This window comes from Phyllopteryx taeniolatus, chromosome 20 (genome assembly GCF_024500385.1).
Source record: "Phyllopteryx taeniolatus isolate TA_2022b chromosome 20, UOR_Ptae_1.2, whole genome shotgun sequence".
NCBI classification, from domain to species: Eukaryota; Metazoa; Chordata; class Actinopteri; order Syngnathiformes; family Syngnathidae; genus Phyllopteryx; species Phyllopteryx taeniolatus.
The window spans coordinates 4,330,377-4,354,000 of record NC_084521.1 but is presented as its reverse complement, the minus strand read 5'-3'; the positions used below and the strand labels follow the sequence as shown (position 1 = coordinate 4,354,000).

At 43.8% G+C, this 23,624-nt stretch overlaps 2 protein-coding genes across 9 annotated transcripts in view; both read right to left on the bottom strand.

Annotated features, from left to right (window-relative positions):
• Positions 1 to 16,725, bottom strand: part of cacnb2a (calcium channel, voltage-dependent, beta 2a) — a 48,811-nt gene extending 32,086 nt beyond the window's left edge. For 2 of the 7 annotated variants that reach the window (XM_061758142.1, XM_061758149.1), the window contains exons 1-2: positions 16,588 to 16,725; positions 15,810 to 15,902 (exon numbers count right to left, since the gene is read on the bottom strand). In XM_061758142.1, coding sequence (XP_061614126.1) covers positions 15,810 to 15,902; positions 16,588 to 16,629 — 135 coding nt within the window. In that variant the 5' untranslated portion in view covers positions 16,630 to 16,725. Of the gene's footprint in view, positions 1 to 2,417; positions 2,512 to 5,253; positions 5,509 to 8,560; positions 8,703 to 9,860; positions 10,431 to 15,809; positions 15,903 to 16,286; positions 16,544 to 16,587 lie in introns of those variants that run through there. The other 5 variants (XM_061758144.1, XM_061758146.1, XM_061758152.1 and 2 more) reach the window with 5 other exon arrangements.
• LOC133470145 (zinc transporter ZIP12-like) overlaps positions 1 to 23,624 on the bottom strand; it is a 44,827-nt gene that overhangs the window by 18,676 nt on the left and 2,527 nt on the right. Inside the window, exons 2-13 of one of the 2 annotated variants that reach the window (XM_061758154.1) lie at positions 23,099 to 23,401; positions 22,815 to 23,016; positions 22,594 to 22,736; positions 22,349 to 22,523; positions 21,305 to 21,477; positions 20,823 to 20,966; positions 20,689 to 20,754; positions 20,262 to 20,319; positions 20,023 to 20,181; positions 19,762 to 19,949; positions 16,588 to 19,083; positions 15,810 to 15,902 (exon numbers count right to left, since the gene is read on the bottom strand). In XM_061758154.1, coding sequence (XP_061614138.1) covers positions 18,955 to 19,083; positions 19,762 to 19,949; positions 20,023 to 20,181; positions 20,262 to 20,319; positions 20,689 to 20,754; positions 20,823 to 20,966; positions 21,305 to 21,477; positions 22,349 to 22,523; positions 22,594 to 22,736; positions 22,815 to 23,016; positions 23,099 to 23,401 — 1,740 coding nt within the window. In that variant the 3' untranslated portion in view covers positions 15,810 to 15,902; positions 16,588 to 18,954. The remainder of the gene's footprint in view (positions 1 to 15,809; positions 15,903 to 16,587; positions 19,084 to 19,761; positions 19,950 to 20,022; positions 20,182 to 20,261; positions 20,320 to 20,688; positions 20,755 to 20,822; positions 20,967 to 21,304; positions 21,478 to 22,348; positions 22,524 to 22,593; positions 22,737 to 22,814; positions 23,017 to 23,098; positions 23,402 to 23,624) is intronic. The other variant, XM_061758155.1, reaches the window with a different exon arrangement.

Here is a 23,624-nt window from a genome sequence, read left to right as displayed (position 1 = left end):
AAAACACCCCAATCACCGTGGAGTTGTCCAACAGTCTACTCAGAGGCGGCTTTGACTTGCCAAGAGTTCTATTACACAAATGAAAAACTCTCCATGAGGACTTAATGTACTAGCCTGATAAATCTTTAAATTTTCCTGGAACCAATCCCAACCCCTAACTTCGGCCATGAGCTATTATGTCGCTATAGCTTTCCTAAAAGAGATGCAGCTTTAGGAGGTTCACTGCAAACAATTGTTCTTTAGGGATTTGATAGTCTTTGTGGCAAAAAATAAATACATTTAAACTAAGACTCCGCACTGTTGTACAGTATGTTATCAAAAATATTGGGCTGCTTTTTAGAATATAGACGAAAGCACGGACGGAAAACCCTGACTGGGGCCCGACGGGACTCTGATTCGCAATTAATGAAACCCGCAAGGGCCAGCAATTAGCATCTGACTGAGGTTACCTAGATACGGGACACGCCACGTCACTCGAGCTGCGGGACCATCTCTAATTACAGGCATCGAGACGAAAGGGGAGGGAGGGAGGAGAACAGACACAACAAAAGAGAGAGCCAGGACAAGATGTACAGTGGAGCCTCTAAGGGTGAACACTGAAGTTACTGATGTTCTAAACAATCCCCAAAAAATCATTGCCAGTTAGTTTTTTTCCCCTAAAATCACAAGGTCTCCTGTGACAACAGATTCAAAATCTGAACTTTGGTACAAGTTCAGAGGCGTAATCGTCCTGAAATCTTTGGTCAAATTCAGAAATGTACGATCGCGGAGGTGTTTCAACTTTCAAGGTTCCCTTGCAGCAGTGCTGTTACTTTCTTCTTGACAACTGAAGAGCTACGTTACAGCGCAAAACCTTAAAGGGCCCTTCAAATACAAACACCAACTACAAGACACTTCTCAGACGGCTTCATAAGCTCGACGAACGAGCCAAAATCCAAAGAAAAAGCTGACAGAAGAGTCCAAGAAGACAAAGTAAGTCTGCCGTGCATGCCCATAGCAAAGGAGATCGTTTGGTCAGGATTTGCTAGAGGTCTAGTTGAGAGGCGCTGGTGTGTGTTACAGTGAATGGATGTCTGACAGCTAACAAGAGTATCACTTCATGCTCACTGAGCACATCAACACTCTCGCATAGAGTCAGAGGAAAAAACTTGACAGGCAGCACACCAGATATCAAAGCGAGGGACCCAGTGTGACTGTAGCGCATCCGCCGTATAATGTACAGGATGGGTTTGGGGGCATGCCACACACACACACACACACACACACACACTATAACCCCCGAGACGACGACTGCTTGTGTCCACTTGATCCCGGACTCTAACATGATTGATTCTCTCTGTAAGGAGATTTAACAGACTTTCCACAGAGCCAGGATTTCAGAGTAAAAGCAAAGATGAAACATGGTCAAAGCTTACCTTTATATCTAAAAAGTCAGTTGTAGGGGAAAATGAATATGGGAGAAAAGTACTGTGCTTCACTAATACTAAAGACAGGTCAACTCATCAACCCTTGATGTTTAGAGGCGATTAAGATTGGACAACAGTTCATGAAGTTCTTTGCAGCTTACTGGTCTTGTTCAGGGACCAAAAAGTAACACAACTGAGTCTGTTCAAATACAGTACCATTCAAGTTTTGGGACAGACTAGCTCTGTTGTTTTCATTAACTGAGCACAGTCATTTTGAGCTAGTAAAAGAAAATACAGTCATCGTACACCACAAAATACAAACCAATTTTGTGGTGCATGGTCCAAGGAAAGCGGGGGGAACTATTCAAAGCTACCTGGCCCTGTGTAAAAACGTAATTGCCCCCCCCCCCCCCCCCTTGTTAAATTAGGAATTTATTGTGGCTAATCACATTTATTGGAAAGCTGAGTTCATTTTCACTGACCAAACACAAGACTGATTACCTCCAGACCTCTTCAATCAAGGAATTACAAAGATAAATATTCAATTAGGTTTATGGGTCTTTTCATTTTTCATTTATTTTCCTTAATAAATAAAACCACCATTTAAAAACTGCATTTTATGTTCACTTGGGTTATCTTTGTCTAATATTTACATTTGTTTCATGATCTTAATCATTTCAGTAGGGAAACTATGCTTAAAAAAACAAGAATTTGAGAAGGGCGGGAAATGTTTTTTCGCGGCTCTGTAGGTTCTAATTTATTGACTAACTTTTCAACTGCGACCTTTGCATGCGCAAAATTGCTTATCAATGGCAACCAACGAGTAATAGTGGCGCTAAAATGCCAGATCAAGGTAAAGTGAGATACAGAGAGCTAGGGCCTACATCAACAGACTGTGGCGACTGCCAAACTAATTGCAAGAGAGCCTTGAGAGGAGCCTGGTGAAAGACACGATTCGATTCAAAGGGGCACAAGGACAGGTTTCTGCCTTGTTTTAGTTTTTGTTTTTACCTTTGGCTTCTTGGACATGCTCGTCCTCCCTCAATGCCGGAAACAACCCGTGTCGGCGCGCTGCTCCTCGGCTGCGGCTGCAATGAATAATGCAAATCCCCGGTTTTCACTCAGAGTAGCGTGACCCATGAGTGTAAGCGGCTGACGCCGGCAGTGGACCATGGGTGGGCAGTGGGAAAGTGGGGGATTAAAAAATTAAAATAAAAAATAATAATAATAATATTTTTTATAAAAAATGTCTTCTTAAATACAACCGGTTTCACCCAGATGGCAAATGTCACACAGCTCATGTGGAGTGATGCCGGCTGAAGCAGGCATGTGCGCGCACGCACGCACGCACACACACACACACACACACACGCACGCGCACACACACACACACACACACGTCTAAGCTGCGTGGTATCATGGTTAGTTCTCAAGTGTTTCTCCTGCTGGTCGAGCATTAAGCTTTAATTTGATAGGGCGACAGCTGTTGCATGGTTCACTAGATGGCACTCTATTAGGAAGGCTGGGAAAAACGCACCATACAGACCATAACATGTTTTTATTTTTCTGCCGCTAAGAGCTTTAGTATTACCGAGAAGCGAATGGGATGCTGTGCTGCTAGGTTGTAACCGCCGCGCTGTGCTGTACAGCTGCAACCAGACAGACGAGACAGACTAAGAGTAACATCTGGTGCACTAATCTGCCCGGCGATGGCCGTCACTGCGTTTCCGACTACGGTCTGCAAAGTCATTAGCTTTATTGGACGGACAAGCGTACACCTGCACCTTCTAGTGTCTAACCGCTAAAAATGGATCCGCGGTGAGTGCACCTCAAATGTGCAGCACAGCCTCATATACCACAATCTAACCCAAACCAAAAAAGTCCAAGTCCTAAAAAAATTATCAAAGGTTGTTGGTAATTGGTTCATTAAATAAAGATCATCCAAACTAAATGAACAGTGTTTACCCCGAACAAAAGTCGGCAATTTCAAAATTCCAATTCGTCCCTCGCCATATTGCAGTTCATTGTTTGCGGCTTCACTGCATCACAGACTTTTTTTTTTTGTACTTATATCACGCATATTTTGCTATATTGCAGGATTTTTGAGTGATTCGTTTTCTTTTTTATTTGACTACAGCGCAATAAGCGCAAGTCAGGAGGAAAGAGTGTCAAAGACAGATGGGGGGGGAAAAAAGGTTTTAAAAAATAAATAATAAATAAAAACGCAAGCACATATTCACACACGACCTGCCTCTTGCCACAACAGCCGCAAGGTCACTCAACACAAAGTGGCTAACAGCTTAGCCAGTTAACAGCCAGCCAGTCTACTGCTCTCATTCGCTGACCCTGACGTCCGTCAAAAGGGCAGGCCCCGCCTTTTTGAGTCACAGATCGACACAGATACTACAGTACTGTAGAACAGGAGGGTGGCGACCACAAGTGGACAAAATAATACCTGCACCTCACATGCATATATTTTGTTATTATTTGCATGACGCTTTAAAATGTATATAAATAATAAAATAAATATTGGGGATTCTGTCTATCATGGATTCACGGGGGTGGTCTGGAATGCGAGTCCCACGATAAACGAGGGATTCCTGTACTGCCAACAGTGCTGGCCCCGAGGCTGAGCTCCACTGTATTTTTCGACAGAGACGATGCTGTGGTACAGCGCGAGAGAGTTACACTTCCCGTCCCTTGCTCAATAATTTCTGTGGTTCAGTACAACTCTACTGTAGAGAAAATTCTGAATCTGAATACATATTTCGTTGCACCTCTACAAGACAAATCTAATTAAAGTCAAACCAGTCATTAATGACTTGTACTACTGCAACGTTATCAATACCAAACTCTAGTACACTTATACTCTGTGATACATTGCAATTGCTATAATTTGTCAAATTTTTTAAAAATGCCTCGCCTGCGTGAGAAGAAAGGACTTCTTTCCACTTTCACATCTCAGCGAACCTCATCAAACAGGAAGCAATATCAGCAGCATGTGGACTGACAATGGGCATAACGAGAATAAAATCAGCGCCAACTTAAGTCCTCTGCATTAAGACGGGAACGTGGTATTTAAATACCGTACTCCCCCTACAGCTCCACATGCGCCAGAAAGATTCAAGTTCAGCGTGAGGACAGCACAGCGGGAAAACATATGCACCATACGGGTGGACTGAGGGGGGAAAAGTGGAGCAGTGTTTGCCTTGGGTGAGAAAGACAGAAGCACATCGCTAATAATGCGCTGGACAAAATAAAAACATAAAACATTTTAAATGCAAAGTTATTGCAGTCGGTAACGAGGGTTTGCAGCATATGGTCTATGACAGTGTCACCTGCAGCTGACATAGTTGCTCCTGTACCACAAACATAATAAAAGGTGAGGTATGCGCACACATAAGATAAACATGTATAGTGAACCATAACTTCATCCTGTCCTCTTTGCCCCAAGCATCTGATTTCTCAATCTCACCCTAATCTCCCACGATCCCACTGCACTAGCAAAGAAATTACGTTAAAGACATTTATATAAAAATAAATTAAAACGGGATAACATGATAAGAAAGTGATTTATCTAGTATTATTGCGACTACGCATTTGAGATTCAGGCTAGAATTCAAAACTCATCAACAACATCCTTGGACCGCAATCAGAGTTGGCAGATTGGTCAGCAGATTTTATAAAGTGGACATGTAGTAGCTTGTAGTTATATAATAGTTAAATCTCTAAAGCCTCTCTTTGGAAAGGCCACCAGGCACAGGAGCATCAAAAACCAGCGGAAATGCACTCACATAGTACAACCTGTTGTATTTGTGCTCACACATAGCAAACGCACTACGCTTACCCAGGAGACGTTTTTGTTTTTGGAGTGTTTGAGCATGGCAACGGGAGCGGGCCTGTCGCGAGGAGGCTTCAAAAGACCCACGGCCACTTGCGGGAGACCGATCAAGGGTGGCGGCCAGAGAGCGGCCTTCCCTGCGAACCCGAATCGCCTGGCATCTGTCAAAGGACGCCACCGCCGAACCAAAAAGTTTTCCAAGCGTTGAATACAAAAAAACACAAATCTACAGAACTCTTCTTCCTCGTGACGGCAGGCAATGACCTGACTGCTTCTGTATTCACACCGAGTATGAATATGAAACATCCCAGCATGTTTAACCCCGCCCTGCTGAGCCCCGCCACGCTACCAATCGCGCTGCGGTTTTGCATGGCCCGGCTCCCGAGGGTGAGCTTACAGACGGATGAGCATACTCTGTGGAGGAGAGGGCTGTTCACCAACTGGCAGGCCCCCGCCACTTCCAGGCATCCTGCCCCGCACTCCCTCCAAACAAAAAGCAGCCGCTTCATCCGTTGTTGGAGATCAACGTGCTTCACCCTTCCCTCGGTTGTCACGGCACCTCTTTGCTTAAAGAACACCATCGACTCCGCATTTCTGTTCACAGGAGTCAATCTGGATTACCGTGGTGCGAGACTTCGACCTGGATGGGTTTTGAAGAGGCATCCTTGCCGATCTGAGTGGAAGCAGCGTCGGACCTCGGGGACGGCAGCTGGCTGAACAGGTGGTGGACTGTGACACATTTTTCCAGCTTTTGGGGACAGTCATTGAAAATGTTGCATACAAAGCCAAATCTGACTATCAGGTTGTTCAACCACAAGATCTAACACAGTGAGGGGACTGACGGACACAAAACAGTTGCACTACACGGGGGGGGGAATCATCTGTACTGACTCCGGTTCGAAGTTACAAATGGCAGCCAATGAAGTTTGCACAACAGCTCATGAATGTATCAAGCTCAGTTACTGCAATATTTACTGGTTTTCATTTGATTGTTTCGTTTTTATGGCCAACACGGGGTTTTTTTCCTGGCTAGAATTGAGACCGTTCTCATCATTGGGACATTTGCAGTTTTGGGAGCAACTTCCAACCGTTTCTGATGCAGCGCCGTCCAGTCGGCATAATACTGCAAATGCAGTTCAAAATGACACTTTTCAGATCATTTCCACGATGTCAGAGCCTTTAGAGCAGTCGGTGGCCCAAAATTAGGTGGAGGTGGCCATATCCAAATTTTACATGAAGAAAAAGAAAAAACCCTAACCCTACAAGCATTTTCCATAAACATATTTACTGTAATTATGACATTGGGGCTGTGTTAGCATAGGTTAGTGATAGACTATGGCGCATTCCGACTTGCAGACAAGTTTGGGTTACATAACTGCCGTACGAAAAGTACCTGCATCTGCGAAGGTTACCGATCTGCAACTGATTTTAAAGAACTATGACAAGAATTGAAATTATGCCATGCAAGGGGTCAGGTTTTTAATGAGAGACTTCACGCAGCGGCTTGATCCACTTTAAACACCCGTCGCTCTTAATTAATTGTTTATATCCACATTGGCCGGCAGCCCTCCTCTAGTGCACAAGGTTCCCTGCGTCCCGCTGCCCCTAATTAGCTCCGCAGAACATCTGCAGCTGTTTTAAATGCGCCTCGGACAGCCCGGTTCCCTCTCGAGGTTAAGCTTTAGTAGAACGCATTGCGCTAATAATGACGCACGGTTGCCCATTTCCAGAAGAAAATATTTTGTGTTTTAGTCAGTGTATCGTGCAGTAAAGGCACAGCGGGCGTGCACCAGAGAATAATTCTGAAGTATGGTGGTGCTTCACCCAAAGCAACTTTCACATTTTTGGAGTGGCCTGCTTCTTCCTGACAATTGAGGGCTTTAAAACCCAGGTTTCATTGTTAAAGCTGGGTCAGTGTTCACAGACTGACATCAATGTTTCCAGGCTGCGGCAGTGGCGCAATAGCCTGCTCAAATATATATCACACTTTCCAGTCTTATAGTGAAGAAATAAGATTATGTAAAAGTGCTACAAGACCTGCTGGTTTCGAGACATTCCTCAGGGTCTCTGTTGCCAATTAGTCACTGTGTCTACGGACAGCTCCGCATTGTCTGGAAAAGTCAAGAAATGCTTGGCAGCTGCCATTGAAGTCTTGGCCACGTACTCCTTCTCAGGCAGCCATCCCAGTGCCTCCAGAAAAGTGGGAGATCGAGTTGATGGAGGTACAGGCCTTGAGTGGACTTTTCTAGAGCAAACTCACACGTGTTAAAGCCAACTCTAGAATCATGCCGGACATAGTTGTGTTTCCTTATAACTTTAAGTTCAAATCATAGACAACTACAGACAGTTGCTCTTCTTGGATGTGGCCCATCACTTTTGTCTTAGCCTTCTTACACTGGTTTTCGGTAAACTACATATTCCAGTTTAAGATTACCAAAACATCCATTCATGCATTGTTGTAGTAGTAGTAGTAGTAGTAGGAGTAAAAATATTTACCATGAAATAACAGGTTCCAGCAATACGGTCAACTCAAATTAAACTGTTGATCATCAAAGTCCTCATGTAAAAAAAAACGGAATAAGACGACACGATTTTTGGTCTAGGCTATATAAGTAATGTACATGATGTAAATAAAATGGGGAGTTTGTGATGGGCAGTGGCCAGAAGACAAAACAAACAGAATTGTACTAGCTATTTACGACCTTAGTTTAAACCTGTATGACGCTTGCTAGATCTTTGCAAATGCCAAACAGAAAAAAAACAAGTCAAAAAAAAAAAAGTTTGATGTACCCCTTAAACAAAGTAAACTATTGGTGATTTCAGCAAATGTCATGAAGAATGTGTTCTGTAGTCCTACTTGACTGACTGCCCTCCATTCACAAATCTTACTGACTGGAAGAGCGGTCGACGGGGCCCCGCTGTCTTCCATTCCCAGAGTTTCCATGAGTAGCGTCTGGGACGGTCTACTCCGGCCTGTCAGGAAACTGCATGTTCCACATTCCATCTAGAGTGGAATTGTGACTTTCATTACGTAACGCTAACATGTAAGCGGAGCGTCATAGAACGAGGGGCGGGTCACGGCAGCCAGAGCTCCTCTCGGTGCCTGCGCGGCTTGCAAATACCGCTCTATTTCTGGGATTTCTCTCACATTTACAGCGGTATTCAATTGCACCTGAAAACTCGTGCAGCCGACGTGCGGTGCAGATGCGCCAACACCTTTCATTACACACGCTGAGGTTTACCAGTCGAGTGTGGCCTAGCAACAGCTGGTCCTACACTAATCCACTCATTAGTTAAATTAAATCTTACTCACTTGTGCCGTGAATGTTGATCCAGTGCGCTGTGGAGTCAAATTAATCACAGCAGAAGTAAGAAATATTTTCTCTTGGCTGCAGTATGCGGTATAAAGATGTTTTCGGGCTAGAAAAATGTCTCGGCTTCATTCAACAGCACACCGCAGCTTTCTTCTGGCCGCGTTTGTGGGACAACACCTGGCGGATCGCTTGTGCGCTCGCTGTCACGTAATCCACCGTGAGGCTGCAATGGATTATTCAGGCGGAGCTCATTACGACACTCGCCGATATTACATACACGGGCTTGTCATCGCTGGAGTTTCACTGAGTGGTCGTACAACCAAACGCACTAGACTTTCGAGAAACCAAAAGATACATCGGACTTTCAGTCCTAAAACAAATTCAAATGCAACAGGATGCAAGAATACAGTGCCACCTTTAGTTTCTAAACTTTACAAAAACATTTTTTGATTTGTGTTGCAAGGCAAAATGTTTGTGTCAGATATGACGCTGCTTGAGTTAAGTGGAGAGAGGGAGAGAGAGGAAAGAAGAAGAAAAAAAAAAAAAAAAGCAATTAAGGTACTGTGATGCCCTCGCATGTGAGCGAGGAGCCACTAAGTCACATTAATTGAACGTAACAAACAGTCAATATCAAAAATATAAAATGAGAACACACGCAAGGAGCTGCTGGAGGTCACAACTCACGCCCAGACGGGCACACCCAAACTAAACAACTTCAGGTCTTGGAATTATTCTCTAGGCCACGCCCCTCAAAGGCAAACTTCCAACACAAGAATACTACAGTACGTACCATTTCTTAACAGTCTCTTGTATCATCTTTTCCACAACAAGATGCCGTTTTTCTTCACTAAAAACGGAGTAGTTGCATTTAAATTCATTTCACTGTGGAAAATCGTTTTGATGTACCAGTGAATTGCGTAACAAGTAAATTGAGTAACGGAACAGATTCAACTCGTAAATCAATATACCACTTTATTTCAGCAGAGAGATGCAGGCCTCTAATCTGCCTTTTTTTTCAGTGACATGAGTGCGTGAAAAGGTGAAAGTGAAACAAGGCCATCTAGTGGTACAACCAAATGAAAACGTATCTTATCTGCAGCATGGAAATGAGAGTGTTATGGTCTCCTGAGGTCAGGTGCAGTAAACTGTTAATTGGGTAATAAATTGAGCAACATTAGACATCAAGGATTGGACCAGAATGCAAGTATCTCTGACTTCTATAAAGACCCGAAAAGGACTGTGGATGATAAATCCGCACTTGGTCCCTTACGCATTGAACCCTGTTGCCGCCAAACTTACATACGGAAGCTGTGCTTTCCGGCGACGGCCCAGCCCACAGCACGGCATGAAGGGGACCGGGGCAGGGAGGGACGGGGGCTACCTGTCGGGCGGCGGCATCCGCTCGGCCTCGGTCCTCGCCTGCGGGTCCTTCACATGGGACGAAAGGACTTCAAAAGTCAGAAGCCCTGTTGTCGTTGTCATAATCTTGTAGCCATGTTATTACAGCGATGGCTCAAAAAACAAATGCAGAAATTCACTTCAGCTCCTGAGAAGGTCAGACATCCCCTCCTCCTCAAAATAATTCTCTGTAGTGCTACAGTTTTTGCAGGGCTGCTTTCAGCTGCTAGTGGTTTCCACTTACTCGTCGTGGCGCACTAGTTGCTTCTCTGCACGAAGGTTTGTGGAGGGAGGAAAGGGGAGGCGGCGTGTCCTTTATTGACCGCCATCCGCTGGCGTCCTACTGGAGAGCGTCGATCCATACGCCCTTTCTTCCTTCCTTCTCTTGATTTTGAGACTCCCCCTTTTCCAACTTGAGTGCTCTGCCACAGTCCTCATTTGCATAGCATTTGCCTTCATGCTGTCTCGCAGTGCGGCAATGTGCTTTCAATGCAAGAAAGTGCAGCAGTGCCTGTGATGCAGAGTGTAGTCGTATGAAAATGTATTTCAGCAGATACACGGTATTCTTCAAATGGTGGCCCCCCTTTTTCCTCTCAGGAAAAATACCATTGACGTGGAATCGGGGGGGGGGGGGGTACAAAGTCTTAGGTACAATATTAACAGAGCCAGAACAAAGTAAATGTAGGAAGGGGAGATCACACATGTTGAATACCGCATTGGACCGCGTTAGCGGTCCTTACTATGATGTAAACAACATGGCATCTGTAAAGCTGACGTTGATGGTGGAACTCTGAAAACCGAGCACTGCTGTATGAAACACGGCGTATTCCAGAACAAAAATATTCAAGGTTACTTTCATTTTTTTTTTTAAATCACATTTTCAAGAGAGGCACGGTGGTTGACTGGTTACAACGTCTGCCTCACAGTTCTGAGGAGCAGGTTTCAATCCCCGGCCCCGCCTGTGTGGAGTTTGCATGTTCTCCCCGTGCCTGCGTGGGTTTTCTCCGGGCACTCCGGTTTCCTCCCACATCCCAAAAGCATGCATGAATTGGAGACTCTAAATTGCCCGTAGGTATGAATGTGACTGCGAATGGTTGTTTGTTAGTATGTGCCCTGCAATTGGCTGGCAACCAGTTCAGGGTGTACCCCGCCTCCTGCCCAATGATGGCTGGGATAGGCTACAGCACGCCCGCGACCCTAGTGAGGAGAAGCGGTTCAGAAAATGGATGGATGGACATTTTCAAGACAGGGCTGGTACTCTGGCTTCCTCCCCTAATTCCAAAACCATCCATATTAGGTTCATTGAAGACTCCATTTTCCATAAGTGATAGTGTGAACAGTTGTTTGTCTATATGTGCCCTGTGATTGGCTGGTTAGCCGTCCCGGGTGCCCCCCACCCGTTGTCCAAAGTCAGCTGGGATTGACGCCAGCTCACCCGTGACCCTACTTAGGATAAACTACAAAAAAAATGGATGATGTCCCCTTTAAGGTGTGTAGTTTCTAGAAGGTGTGTCATCAAAATGTCTTTTTTATAACGAATGGATAGAAATCTCCGATAGCTACAGGTGAGAGAGAAAAAAAAACGTACCCTTTGAGTTTAAAACACTTGCAATTATCCTGAATCTCCACTAGGTAGCAGTCTAGCGCTTGTGTCGTGTGGCCCGCAGCTCATTGCTGCAGCGGGAAGCCACAAACTACACGGCACATGTTGTCCGTCATATTTTCCAACACTTGCAACACCTACGGAGGACCAAGAGTGACAAAATGAAATCAACAAATAGAACATGAATACTTCAATGTGTCATTTATTTCACAATCATCTTTATTTGCCAAGTATGTCCCAAAAACACACAAGGGATTTGTCTCCGGTAGTTGGAGCCGCTCTAGTATGACAACAGGCAGTCAATAGACAGAGAACACTTTGGAGACATAAAGCGATCACAACTGATTTAATGAGCTGTTTGCAGTTTCGCTGTACAAGTCCGTGTGTACTTAGACTTGCACGGCTTAATCTTTGAGACAATCAACTCTCATTTAAACTCTATTTATAGAGCACTTTTATAAAAATAAAAAAATAAAAAAGTGCTGTATGTAAAGATAAAACTGTGAATACACAGGCCAGTATATTTCATGCGCCTTCTTAATGTCCTATTCATTTATATCATTTTGGCAATCTTGGACCTCCATAAACACCCACACCGCTTGCACAGCTTACATAAAAGCTCAGGGGAGGTTGCCAGATCTGATAAGCGGCCAATCAGGAGGACGTGACATCATTCACTAAGCAAGAAAAGGGGATGAAAATCAGCTCGGGAATGCGGCCGGGTTTTCCTGCCCCGGTTGTGCCCTCAAGTGCGCTTTTCATCAGCAAATTGGAGATAAGGAGGAAGTGGGGTGCTTCATGAGATCAGACAACATTTTCAGACTGCAACTTTGGCAAATGGTTTCTGCCCGCACCATATTTGATAGGACTATAATAAACCTATTATTAGACCTGCGCCTGAGCAATCCTCCTTCAAAGGTTCGGTACTGTTTATTCTTTGCTTTCAGCAGAAGCTTTTGTTGATTGCTTTTAAGCAAGTGCTAAATTAAGAAAGTTTATTAATATTCGGGGACTTGTGTGAGGGGGGGGTTGGGCTGGATGGTTTCCCAGGATGCACTAGAAAGACAACTGGGGCCTCAGAGACAGAAAACGACTCACGTTTCCAAGCGGCTATGGCTAATCGAGCCCAACAGCTCGAGTAGAGAAACATGTTTATATATTAATTATTCATGTATAGTTAGTTGCGCATTGGCCGGTACACAAACGGTGGCACAACATATGTAGACAGACACTATAACAATACTCACAAGCATAAATTCTTTATCCTCTGGGAAAAACGACTAGTAACATTGCAGCATACTGAGTCACTCAGAGTAGTGGTAACATCGTTTATGTCTGTATGAAGTGTTTTGGCTTATGAGTGCAGTCACTGTATTATTTTCCATTCATCTTGTGGCATCTTGGTGGCAAGGATCAATTTGTGTGCGTGCATTTGGTGCACTGTCAATTTTAAACAATGTCCTAGTTTTGAATAAAGGCATGGACATTTAAAAAAAACAAATATTTTTTTTTTTTTTCTTTTTAAAAAAAAATCAAATTCATTGAAAAAAATAATCGACTGATGAATTGATTATTAACAATCATTAGTAGCAGCCCTAATGTACAGAATCTATTCATTCATGTTCAGTTAGCCATTCTCATGTGCAAATATCAAATGTATTATGCGTGTACAAGTGCGAGCCTTAAGCGCGTTTGTGACCGATCCCCAAAATGATCCGTCATCGGTGAGACAATTTCCACCTACACGTCATGAAAACTAAACCACCACCGGCTGTGGATGCTGCTTGACAAATCTGGACCACTTCTGCCACCCACCCTTCCCTCAATCCACTCCCACGACCAGACCGGGACCTCTACCGTGCAGTGGGGCCCCCTCCCCCTCACCCAGGAGGACCACAGGAAGCGTCTCCCGTCCTTTCTCCGTCTGCCCTTTCGCGTCCATCGCTATGCATAATTTTGCCTTTTATGAGCAGTTTATGTGCACTTACTGGAACATGTTGCAGATGATAGTCAGATCAGCGTCGACAGAGGTCGGCGAGCCGGAAGACGCCCGCAGAAATGCCATGCAGAATGTGTTGCTATTGCAATTGCTGTCTTTTGTTTTTGCTTTTTGTGGCCTCTTCTCTCTGTTAAACTGCTCTTGAACTACTATACATAAAAGCAGCGTTAAGGCTATCGTCTTTTGTTATTCTTTTGTTCATGCTGTCTGTTTTCTCTCTGTCCGTCTGTCCCCGACCAAACAAAGTACCAGACCGTGCAATTATTCCAGTTGCAGTCTTTTGTTTTTGCTTTTTGTTGTATCTCTCCTCCCAGTCAGTCCGCTCTCAAACGACATAGTAGCAGGTTTTATTGCCATTGTTGTCTTTTGTTTTTGTTGCCTCTTTTTTCCCCGTCTATCCACTGTCAAACTAAATACAACTGTGCCTCAAGATACAAGTGAGCCAACTTGGGGCTTTTTCGAGATAAAAGCCGTTGATGCAGCATTAGTTATTCGTTGAAATAACTACAATTTGTTAAGAAAAAGTGTGCTTTAATAGGTTAAGGAATGTGGGAGGTTTAAACTATTTCAAAAATTATTATTTTTTTTACATTTATTTATTTCTTTTTTTTTTCTATCGCAAATCATCATCTATAGCGGATGAGTCTGGAATGCATCGCCCCCTGCTTATGCTAGTAATAGTTTCAACCTGGAAGTTCTATTTTCATGATTTCCTATGGGAAAATGTGTCTGAACAATTAAATTGTGTTTGACATGAGGTTCCACTCTTGTAACTTTAACTCCACAAAACCATATTCTAACGCAAAATGATACAATTGCAAAACAGTATTTAGATTATCACCCAAACAAAGGAGGGGTTACGGGAAGGTGTGCTATTTTTGGGTCAGGCTCACAGTGGCCTGGCTGACCCTGAACGCATCGCTCCTATTCTTCCTCCCTGCGCTCCTGGAACGACCTCCCGTTTCTATAGAACGAGACTGATACGTACTCTCTGCTTGATCGAGTTTGCTTGCTATGACTCAGACTGGAAGACGACACATTTGTGGACTGTGGGAATCTACATGCAGCTCCCATGAGCGGCTGTAAAAGAAAATAAAAAAAAAGGAAAGAAATGGAAAATTGAGCAAATTCTCACTGAGCGGGGTTTGTGTGAGGCGAGAAGCTCATTCACAAGTTCTCAGAGAAGTTGAGTGCAAGCAAGAGGTGGCGTTTTGTTTTGTTTTTTCCCCTCCTGATGCCAAAAACTAAAGCAATGCGAGCCTCCTCCTAAAAAGGGAGAAACATTTAGACGAGGGCACCCATCCCGTCCCGTGCAGGTCTCTGCATTCTACAAAGTCCAGACGCAAAAAAAGGCATACCTCGCCAGTTCTGTTTTATAACAGGAGATGCTAGTGCGGCGGATCAGGCGAGATGTCGCCGCCGTCACCGCGTAGCCGACCGGCAGTGTTTACCCAAGACTTTCAGGGCAGCACACATCTCAGAACTGATGGATGATGATGACTGAAGCGCAGCGCTTTTGCCAGATTGCTTTTACCGGCACACATTTACACACAAAGGCACACATTCCGACACGGGGACAGGAAATGGCCTCCAGGGACATACTCCACTACTACAGCGGTCTTCTTTTCAACCAACTTTTAGGGTGTTTACTGTACTCTCACTTTAACTTAAGTCTGTTCATGACGATGAAAGTGCATGCACTCAGAAAATACAGACCAATCGCGGGTATTGTAAATCACACTACATGGCACGACTCAGCTAATCAATTTTGTTTCTTAGTTTGCGAGTGGAGCAAGTGGATGCGTGCCATGCAGGAAAGCAGTGAAGAGATTAAGGCAAATAAATAGATAACCTTGGTTTTAAAACAAAACAAAACACAGCAACTCTATTAGTTTAGTCTTTCGCTCATTTTCTTGCGAGTGAATGGAATGGGTACGTGTACTTGAACGCGGTTAAAGCCGATTATTTGTTGATCGTACTTACCTCGTTCATTAGTTTTGTTTACGAGCGGAGCTGGTAGGTGGCTGTGCGAGGCAGAAAAGTGGTGAAGCCAGAACTTCAATAAACAGATTCAACAACGAATCAAAACAAGAGAACAACAACGACCGTGTGGTTAAAGCGGTTTCGAAGTCAATGTTAGTGAGATGGTTCGTTAGTTAGCGAGTGCAGCAAGTGGGTGTGTATGAGGCGGGCAAGCGGCGAGAAGAGGACATTTAATAGAGTAGCCAACCCGACGGTAGATCCTTACCTGGCGTGCGAGGCTGTTCGTTGTGGTGTCCGAGGACGTGCTCCCGTCCGAACCTTTTAAGCGACCTTTCCTGCGGGCTCCTTGGGTTAAACGCTTAAAAAAAAAAAAAAAAAAGGAAAGAATGCAAAAAGAAAACAATTAAGCAGGAACTGACAAAATACAGGATAATATACGATAAGCCGGTTGGAGCTGGGTTGATTAATTAAAGTGGAATAATGAGGAATTTGTTTCACTGGATGCATTATGGTGTGTTAATATTGAAAAAGAGGTCACAACAAAGCGAACGAGTAACCAAAAAAAACCAACAACAACAAAAAAGCAGTAAAACCCAAAACTACATTGAGCATGGATTGGAGCCAAAATTCCACCACAGGCGAGTACTTAATTCAGTTACCTGCTAATTTGAATTTAACAATGACAAAATGTCAAACTAACAAGAAGTAGCCACAAATAAGTTAAAGTAAAAGTGACACTGACCATTACCACGAACAGGAGATCAAAATATGTCGCCGTCGGTCAGCACCAACAGACTCACGAGTCACCTGCTAATTTGTATTTACCGGTGATAAAATAATACGTCAGAGGCACACGTGTACCAAAACAATATTAATTGACACACTAACAAGAAGTAAGGACAACAAAAATAAAAAGTAGACACAAAACGACTTTGACGGTTAACGTTAATGTCGCCGTAGCTGAGCACTTGACGAACATTTCACATGCTAACTTTTCAACACACACACACACACACACGCACACAAAAAAACACTCAACTTACTGGAAACACCGGCTGCTCCAACGAGTCCACCTCCATTATCATGTGCCAGTAGCTATTTTTATTTAATTTTTTTACAAGTACTAACGACGAAAATTGGGGGGGGGGGGGGGGGACAAAAAAAACTAAACATAAAAAACAAAAAACAAGCTCTTCATGTTGAGCCACGCATCGCCGCCCCGAGGGTGGACGAGACCGAGGAGGCTTGCTCCTCTTCCGGCCGGCAAGTTGGAAGAAGCGAGTGTGTGTGGAGCTCCGGTGAAGGTGGTGGTCATGATATCATGGCGGTGGCGTGGATGTTTTCCAGCCCCGCGGCAACTCGTCACATCGTTTTTCCTTGCCCACACCGGCCGCTCCATCCGCGCACTCGTCCGGCGTGGATCCTACTTCCACCGCCCCCTCGCAATAACAGAGACGAATGAAAATCAAGTCCATTCACTACGGTCCTATTCGCCTTTTATTCAAAACATTTAAACACCAGGAGAGAGTAAGCATGTTTTCCCACAATTTACACTTCACAGGTGTCTTAATAACATGATTGTGACTTGTAACTCAAAACACTTGTATTTTACAAGCTATTTAGCATTAGCATTAGGATAGCGGACTGAAAAGCTAAGCGATGTGGTTGCTTTAAATACACTAGGTGTAATTCTGTTGGTTTTATGTTGAGATTGATGGTAAACTTAACTGCGAAGGGCTATAAACAGCTTGAAGTATTCTTTTTAGGAATCGTTTTCTAATTGTACCTCCCAAACTGCTGTTTGTTTGAAAGCGAGTTGAGTCCGTGCTCGTATCGCAAGTCTGCTCTCAGAAGTTAATGCAAAGAAATGTCAAATGACAGCTCGGAACTCGAAAAACTCTTAAATCGAGTCATTCGTATCTCAATGCACCACTGTATTAGCTTGGTTGTTTCATTTCACGCTTGATGGGTGTGCAGGCATTCCAAACGTATTGTACACAAACCTTCAAAAAGTCAATTTTACATCATATGTCCCCATAAGGCGGCACGATGACCTCGCGGTTAGCACGTCCGTCTCAAGAGATCAGAGGTCGTGAGATCGAATCCGGGTCTTCCTGTGCGGAGTTGGCATGTTCTCTTCCATGCTTGCGTGGCCTTTCTCCAGGTATTCCAGTTTCCTTCCACATTCCAAAAACATGGATAAATTGTCCGCGGGTGTGAATGGTTGTTTGTCAATACGTGCCCTGCGATTGGCGGGCGACTAGTTCAGGGTGTATCCCGTCTTTCACCCAAAGATAGACAGGATAGGCTCCAGCACAGCCTCGACCTTACTTATGATAAACTGTACAAAAAAAATATAAAAATGGATGGATGGATGATGTCTTAAGTTGTGTACTTTCTAGAAGGTGTGCGCCATCAAAATGTCTTGATTCTTTATTGCCCTCTTATAGTTTCATTTGCAGCTGCAATTTCAAGTGGAACATAGTCATAAATTTTGATACCACAGGTGGGAAGCATTTCGGATTTTATAATGTCCACTGAGGGCCGTTAATAATAAAAAAATAAAAATAAAAAAAAAGATGATCCACCATTTGTAGGTTAAACATTTAGTTTTTTTTTTTTTTTTTTTTAAATAAAAAATCCTCAGGTTTAAAAAAAAAAAGGTTACATCAAGTCAAAATTTGACAAGAAAAAGTAAATATATACAATATAAAGTGGTAATCTTCAATAATCTGGTAATTTTGTCAGGATCATATAAAAAAAAAGTTTTGTTTCAATAAAAACTAGTGTATTTTTCAAAGAAAATTATAGTTATAGTGTTTATTCAAGGAAAAAAAGTCTGAATAGTAGACCAATAGACAGATATGAAGTAGTTTCTTCAAAAGCAATAAACAGTTGTTTTTTTTAAGAAGAAAAAAAGTCCCATTATTATGAGAACAAAGTCTAAATTTAATGAGGAATAAACTACTGCACACACTGTCTTAATCTTATGAGATGGTGTAATTTCTTTGGGGGGGAAATCCGATTTTTACAAGAAACTCATGCCTTATCTTTCAAGGAAATGAGTTGTATTTATTTGAAAAAAAAATAAAGTAAAAATTTACAAAGAATACAGTAGCATTTTTGTACAAAAAGCTGTATATATTCATACAAGCAAGTTTTTCCAAGCTATTCCATTTATTTATTTCAAGAAAATGTCAAATTTTTCTAAAACGGCGAGAGGAAGCATATTCTTTCTCTCTGTCGACTTTTCACGTGTGACATAATGGCTGACTCATCAGCGCAAAGCCTCTGGCGCGTGTGGGCTGGCTGACCGTTACTCACCTAGCTCGGGGGCGCAACGGTAAGCCTCACAAAGGAGACGCCTCCGTAAAATATCCATGTTTATTGTTGTGATTATGATGATAGTATTAGAATTTGAGATCATGTTCAAAGAGTGCAAGCAGCAGGAGACAGGCCCAGCCCGACAGGAGGCCGACATTCTGCAGGAGGAACGCAGTTAATGGTCGCCCGCTCTGCAAGCGACTCATTTCGGGGAGCTGGCGGGACAAAAAAAAAAAAAAAGACATACATTAGTGCACAAGATGGATAAAGAAGTGTGAAGATCTATTATCTGATTACTAGCTTCATAGAGCTAGCATGCAGTATTTTATGGGTTAATTGTTAGCTTTAGGGAGGTAAGGTAACGTGTTGGCTTATTAGCTTATTGCTAACATTACCCAGGCAACGTCTGTTAGCTTATTGCTAGCTTCAGCCAGGAAACATCTATTAGCTTTAGCTCTATTAGCTTTTTCCTACCTTATGTCACATAAAGGCTATTAGCTTATTGCTAGCTTAATGAGGCTAACATTTTTTTTTAGCTTATTCCTAGTTTCAAGCCAAGTAACCAGTAGCAACTGGCCAATCGAGGGTGCTAGGGTGCCGCAAAATAAACATATTTTGACATACAGTAGATGCATATGTATTTTTGATGAGCAGACTAAGTAATATAAGGTTAATTATATTAAAAAAAAAATCTTTCATCTCTGTTGTCTGATTTCGTGCTGTATTTCCAGTCTAGGAGGCACTAAAATCTTAACCCATTGACTGATAAATAAATAAAAGCTAGCATTAGAAGTAGCCACAGTTTTGCTCACTCCGGTCAGATGACCATCACCAAAAAAAGTATTCACATGACATGTTGTAGCATGTAGTAGCTTATTGCTAGCTTATCTCACCATCTCCACCAATGACAGGTAGAGGAAAATCCCCGCAGTGACTGCAAAGATCCACTGCTGCACTTGCGCCTCGGCCGAGACAAAGAGACCAATGTAGAGGCCAGCGAAAGCAGTCAGGGCGCTGACAAAATTCATGACCACGGCCATCTTTACGGGGAGTCCGGAGCTCAACAGCACCGCGAAGTCCCCTTAAAGAAAAGAAAATATACATATGGATCATTTAAGCAAGTCACGTCTTTGGATCATGGAGCGAGTCGTCACCCATCTCGTGGGGGATCTCGTGGCACAAGATGGCCACGGTGGTCGCCATGCCAGACTCGGGCGACGAGGAGAACGCGGCGCCCAGCACCAGGCCGTCAGCAAAGTTGTGGAGGCTGTCGCCCACGATGACCATCACGGCCAGCAGGGGAACGCCGCGAACTGGAGAAGCCGCCACCACGTGGGAACGTTAAGGACTATGCAGGACCCACAAAATTGGACCTCATTGGTCATTAGCTTACTTTGTTGTGACGGGCTCTGCACTGGAGATGTTTCTGCTTCTTCGTCCACTGGTCCCTGCTGGAAAATAACACTTTTAGTAGCTTATTGTTAGTTTCAGCAAGGTCTTAGCTGATTTCTGGCTTGAGACAAATAAAGTATGGTAGCTAATTCAATATTTGATGGAATAATACTGAATACAAATGTTTAATAATAAATACATAACGTAAATAATTACATAGACTAATCCAAACTAATCTAAGTAACTTTTGGAATTCATATTCCATAACTAGTAAGTCACTGCTATAATGTTTGATGCCCAGTAACCACCTTATCATGATGCCTGTGGTTATTTTGCAAGTAAATAATGAAAAGCAACAGTGGGAAAATTTGAATTTTCCCAGCCTCCCTTTTAAAAGCTCATAAAATGACGATGCTAATGAGGCTTACCAGCTGTATGGTAGAGATGGACTTGCCCCTCCGGGACGGACCCTCGCAGTCACCCCGAGAGTGGCTCTGAAGGGGAAGAAGAAGCGAAGCTGTGCTTGAGAATTCCACGCATTTTTGTTGAGAACATACAGTACATGTCTGTGCTGAGGAACCAGGAAGGAGAAAATCCTCTCCATGAGGAAGAAGCCGTAGATCCCGGCCACCACGCCGACGATCTTCCACAGGTAGTCCTTCTGCTCCGCGAGGTCCTCCTCATCGTGTCCGTGGAGGCCAAGGATCTCCCAAGACAGAAGGAAAAAAAAATCCATATTTTCAACTAACAAAATTAAGGTTGAGAGCAGTGGCTGGCGGTGCATTTGGCACATGGGTCTTCAGTGGGAAGTTTTAAGAAGTTCAAATCATTTATTTAGTGTAGGCTGACATGGCAACATATAGAAACTGAAATCTGATTGGAGAAATGCTACGAAATGAAGACAATAGACTGTTGGTAATAATACTATTTCATGAAAAGAAATATTCGAATTTAGGTTGTAAACGTGTCAGTGCTTTTGATAGCAGAGAAGACCTTTCTGGCCCTCGACGCTCAGCGCTGGTGGAGGGTCCACGGGGGGCTCACCTGCGGGATGAGGTGAAGGAGGGCGTCGCCGGAGAGGGTCCCCACGGCCAGGCCCACAAAGAGCTGAAGGATGAGGTTGTAGGTCTCCTGGCAGGAGTTGAAGAAGATCAGGCAGATGCCGAGCATGGATCCCAGCGTGATGAGCAGCACCGCCGCCGTGCTGTAGCCATACTCTGCGTGCATTACAAATTGACACGTACTGAGGCCAAACATGCACTTCAACTTGTTACAATGCAACATCCATCCATTTTCTGAGCCGCTTCTCCTCACTCGGGTCGCGGGCGTGCTGGAGCCTATCCCCGCTATCATTGGGCAGGAGGCGGGGTACACCCTGAACTGGTTGCCAGCCAATCGCAGGGCGCATACAAACAAACAACCACTCGCACTCACATTCACACCTACGGGCAAGTTAGAGTTTTCAATTAACCTACCATGCATGTTTTTGGGATGTGGGAGGAAACCGGAGTGCACGGGGAAAACATGCAAACTCCACACAGCCGGAGCCGGGGATTGAGCCCCAGTCCTCAGAACTGTGAGGCTGACGCTCTAACCAGTCATCCACCGTGCCGCACAATGCAACATATAAACGTTAAAATAAAATATTTATAAATATTAAAATTAATAAATTAAATATTTGTATAAATACATGAATTTTGCAAAAACAACATAATATTTGTGAATTATATAGCAAATATATGTATATGTTTTATTGATCAATATTTTGGAATCAAAATATTTTTACATTTAAATTATATTATTACTGTATATGCAAAATACTTTTATAACCTATAAAAAAAGTTTCATGCAGCGTTGTTAATCATCTCCTGCGTACTGTAATGTACTGTATACAATATTAAATGCTTGGGCCACTAGCTGGCGATGTTGCCGAACTACATACAAAAAATCTAGGTACTCTTCATTGCGGGTTTAGCATTTACAGTAGCGTGACTGCATTGGATATGTTAGCTGTTTTCTTTTATACTGTATTTGGTCAAACTGACTTAGTAGAGTTGGGGCAGGGAAACGGGGGGTCAAATGTCTTACTCTCAAAAGCTGTGGGCTGATGAGATCCTCTTGCGTTCCACTCTCCAGAATCGCATGCATTCCCAAGCAGCTGCTGGATGATGGCCGGGCACATTTGTCCAAAGTGCTCCTCGGAAATGGGCATTTGTGGATCGAGAGCAAAAATATACACCAGCTGATTGGCTGACAAACAGACCTGGGACAAGACAACCTGATGAGCTCTCTGTGTCTTCTAGGTTCATCTCCGGGTAGTCGGAAGTGTTTACCCGTGCCCAGTTTCCAGCGTCATGGTTGCAACCCTCCTGTGAATGCCCAGACTCTGTCTGCGAGCTTCCCCTCTTCCTGTCGTGAGCGTGCGGCTTCTTTGCTTCTCTGCCAACGCCGAGCTGGTGAAGCAGCACCTCCAGATCTTCAAGAATTTGCGTACATTAAAAAAATTAAAAACAGTCAGGGTGTTGAAAATTTACACTCAATCAGAACGTCTCACCTAAAACTCCCAGTTCATTGGTGCGGTTGAGGGACTGAAAGATGTAGTTGGTAAAGAAGGCCGGTGGAGGGAGGTTCCTCTGAGCGAAACAGTGACCCTGCAGGAGGTGACTGATAATGGCAGCAAACACTTTGGCCACAGACATCTTACCGGTACCTTCTTTCACATTAGCATCTTCAAGAAGATGAGCGGCGTCAATACACTGGACGTCACAGGAGAGATAATATCTCTTCAGTTTCTTCAGTCAGGTTAGGAACAGTAAAACCTTGATCTCAGTCTCTTACTTGGAGGTTGGAGAGCGTAGAACGTTCTTGGCTGGAGGGGTTGTTGTGCTGGTTGATGATCTGCAGAATGCTCTCAAGTTCATCCAATGATAAGACACCGCTGTCCTCCACCGGGTGGAGATCGGTGAGAGCTAGCAGGTAGAACTCGTAGCTACCGACAGGCGAGGAAGACGACTGGCACAGATCTTGCAGGTTCACGATGTAATACAGCAAAAGAGTGGAGAGGCGCTGGAAGCCTTCCTCGGTTAGGTACGGCTTCCCGTCATCCTCCAGCACAGATACCGCGACATCGGGTGGCAGACACTAGAAGAAGAGGAGGGTGGAATTGTTTAGGTCATTTAAACAGGAAGTCAGTTTGAAAGTCCTTGTTGTCTATCTTGGCACCCTGTCCCCATAAATCAAGGGTGTAGTAGTAGTGATTTGTTTGTCTTTTAAAGGTACAACCGAGTTCTTGTTTCTATCTTGTCACCAGAAACAGGTCCATTAAGAGTCCACTTCTGACTTTTCAAGGTACAATCTGGTCCTT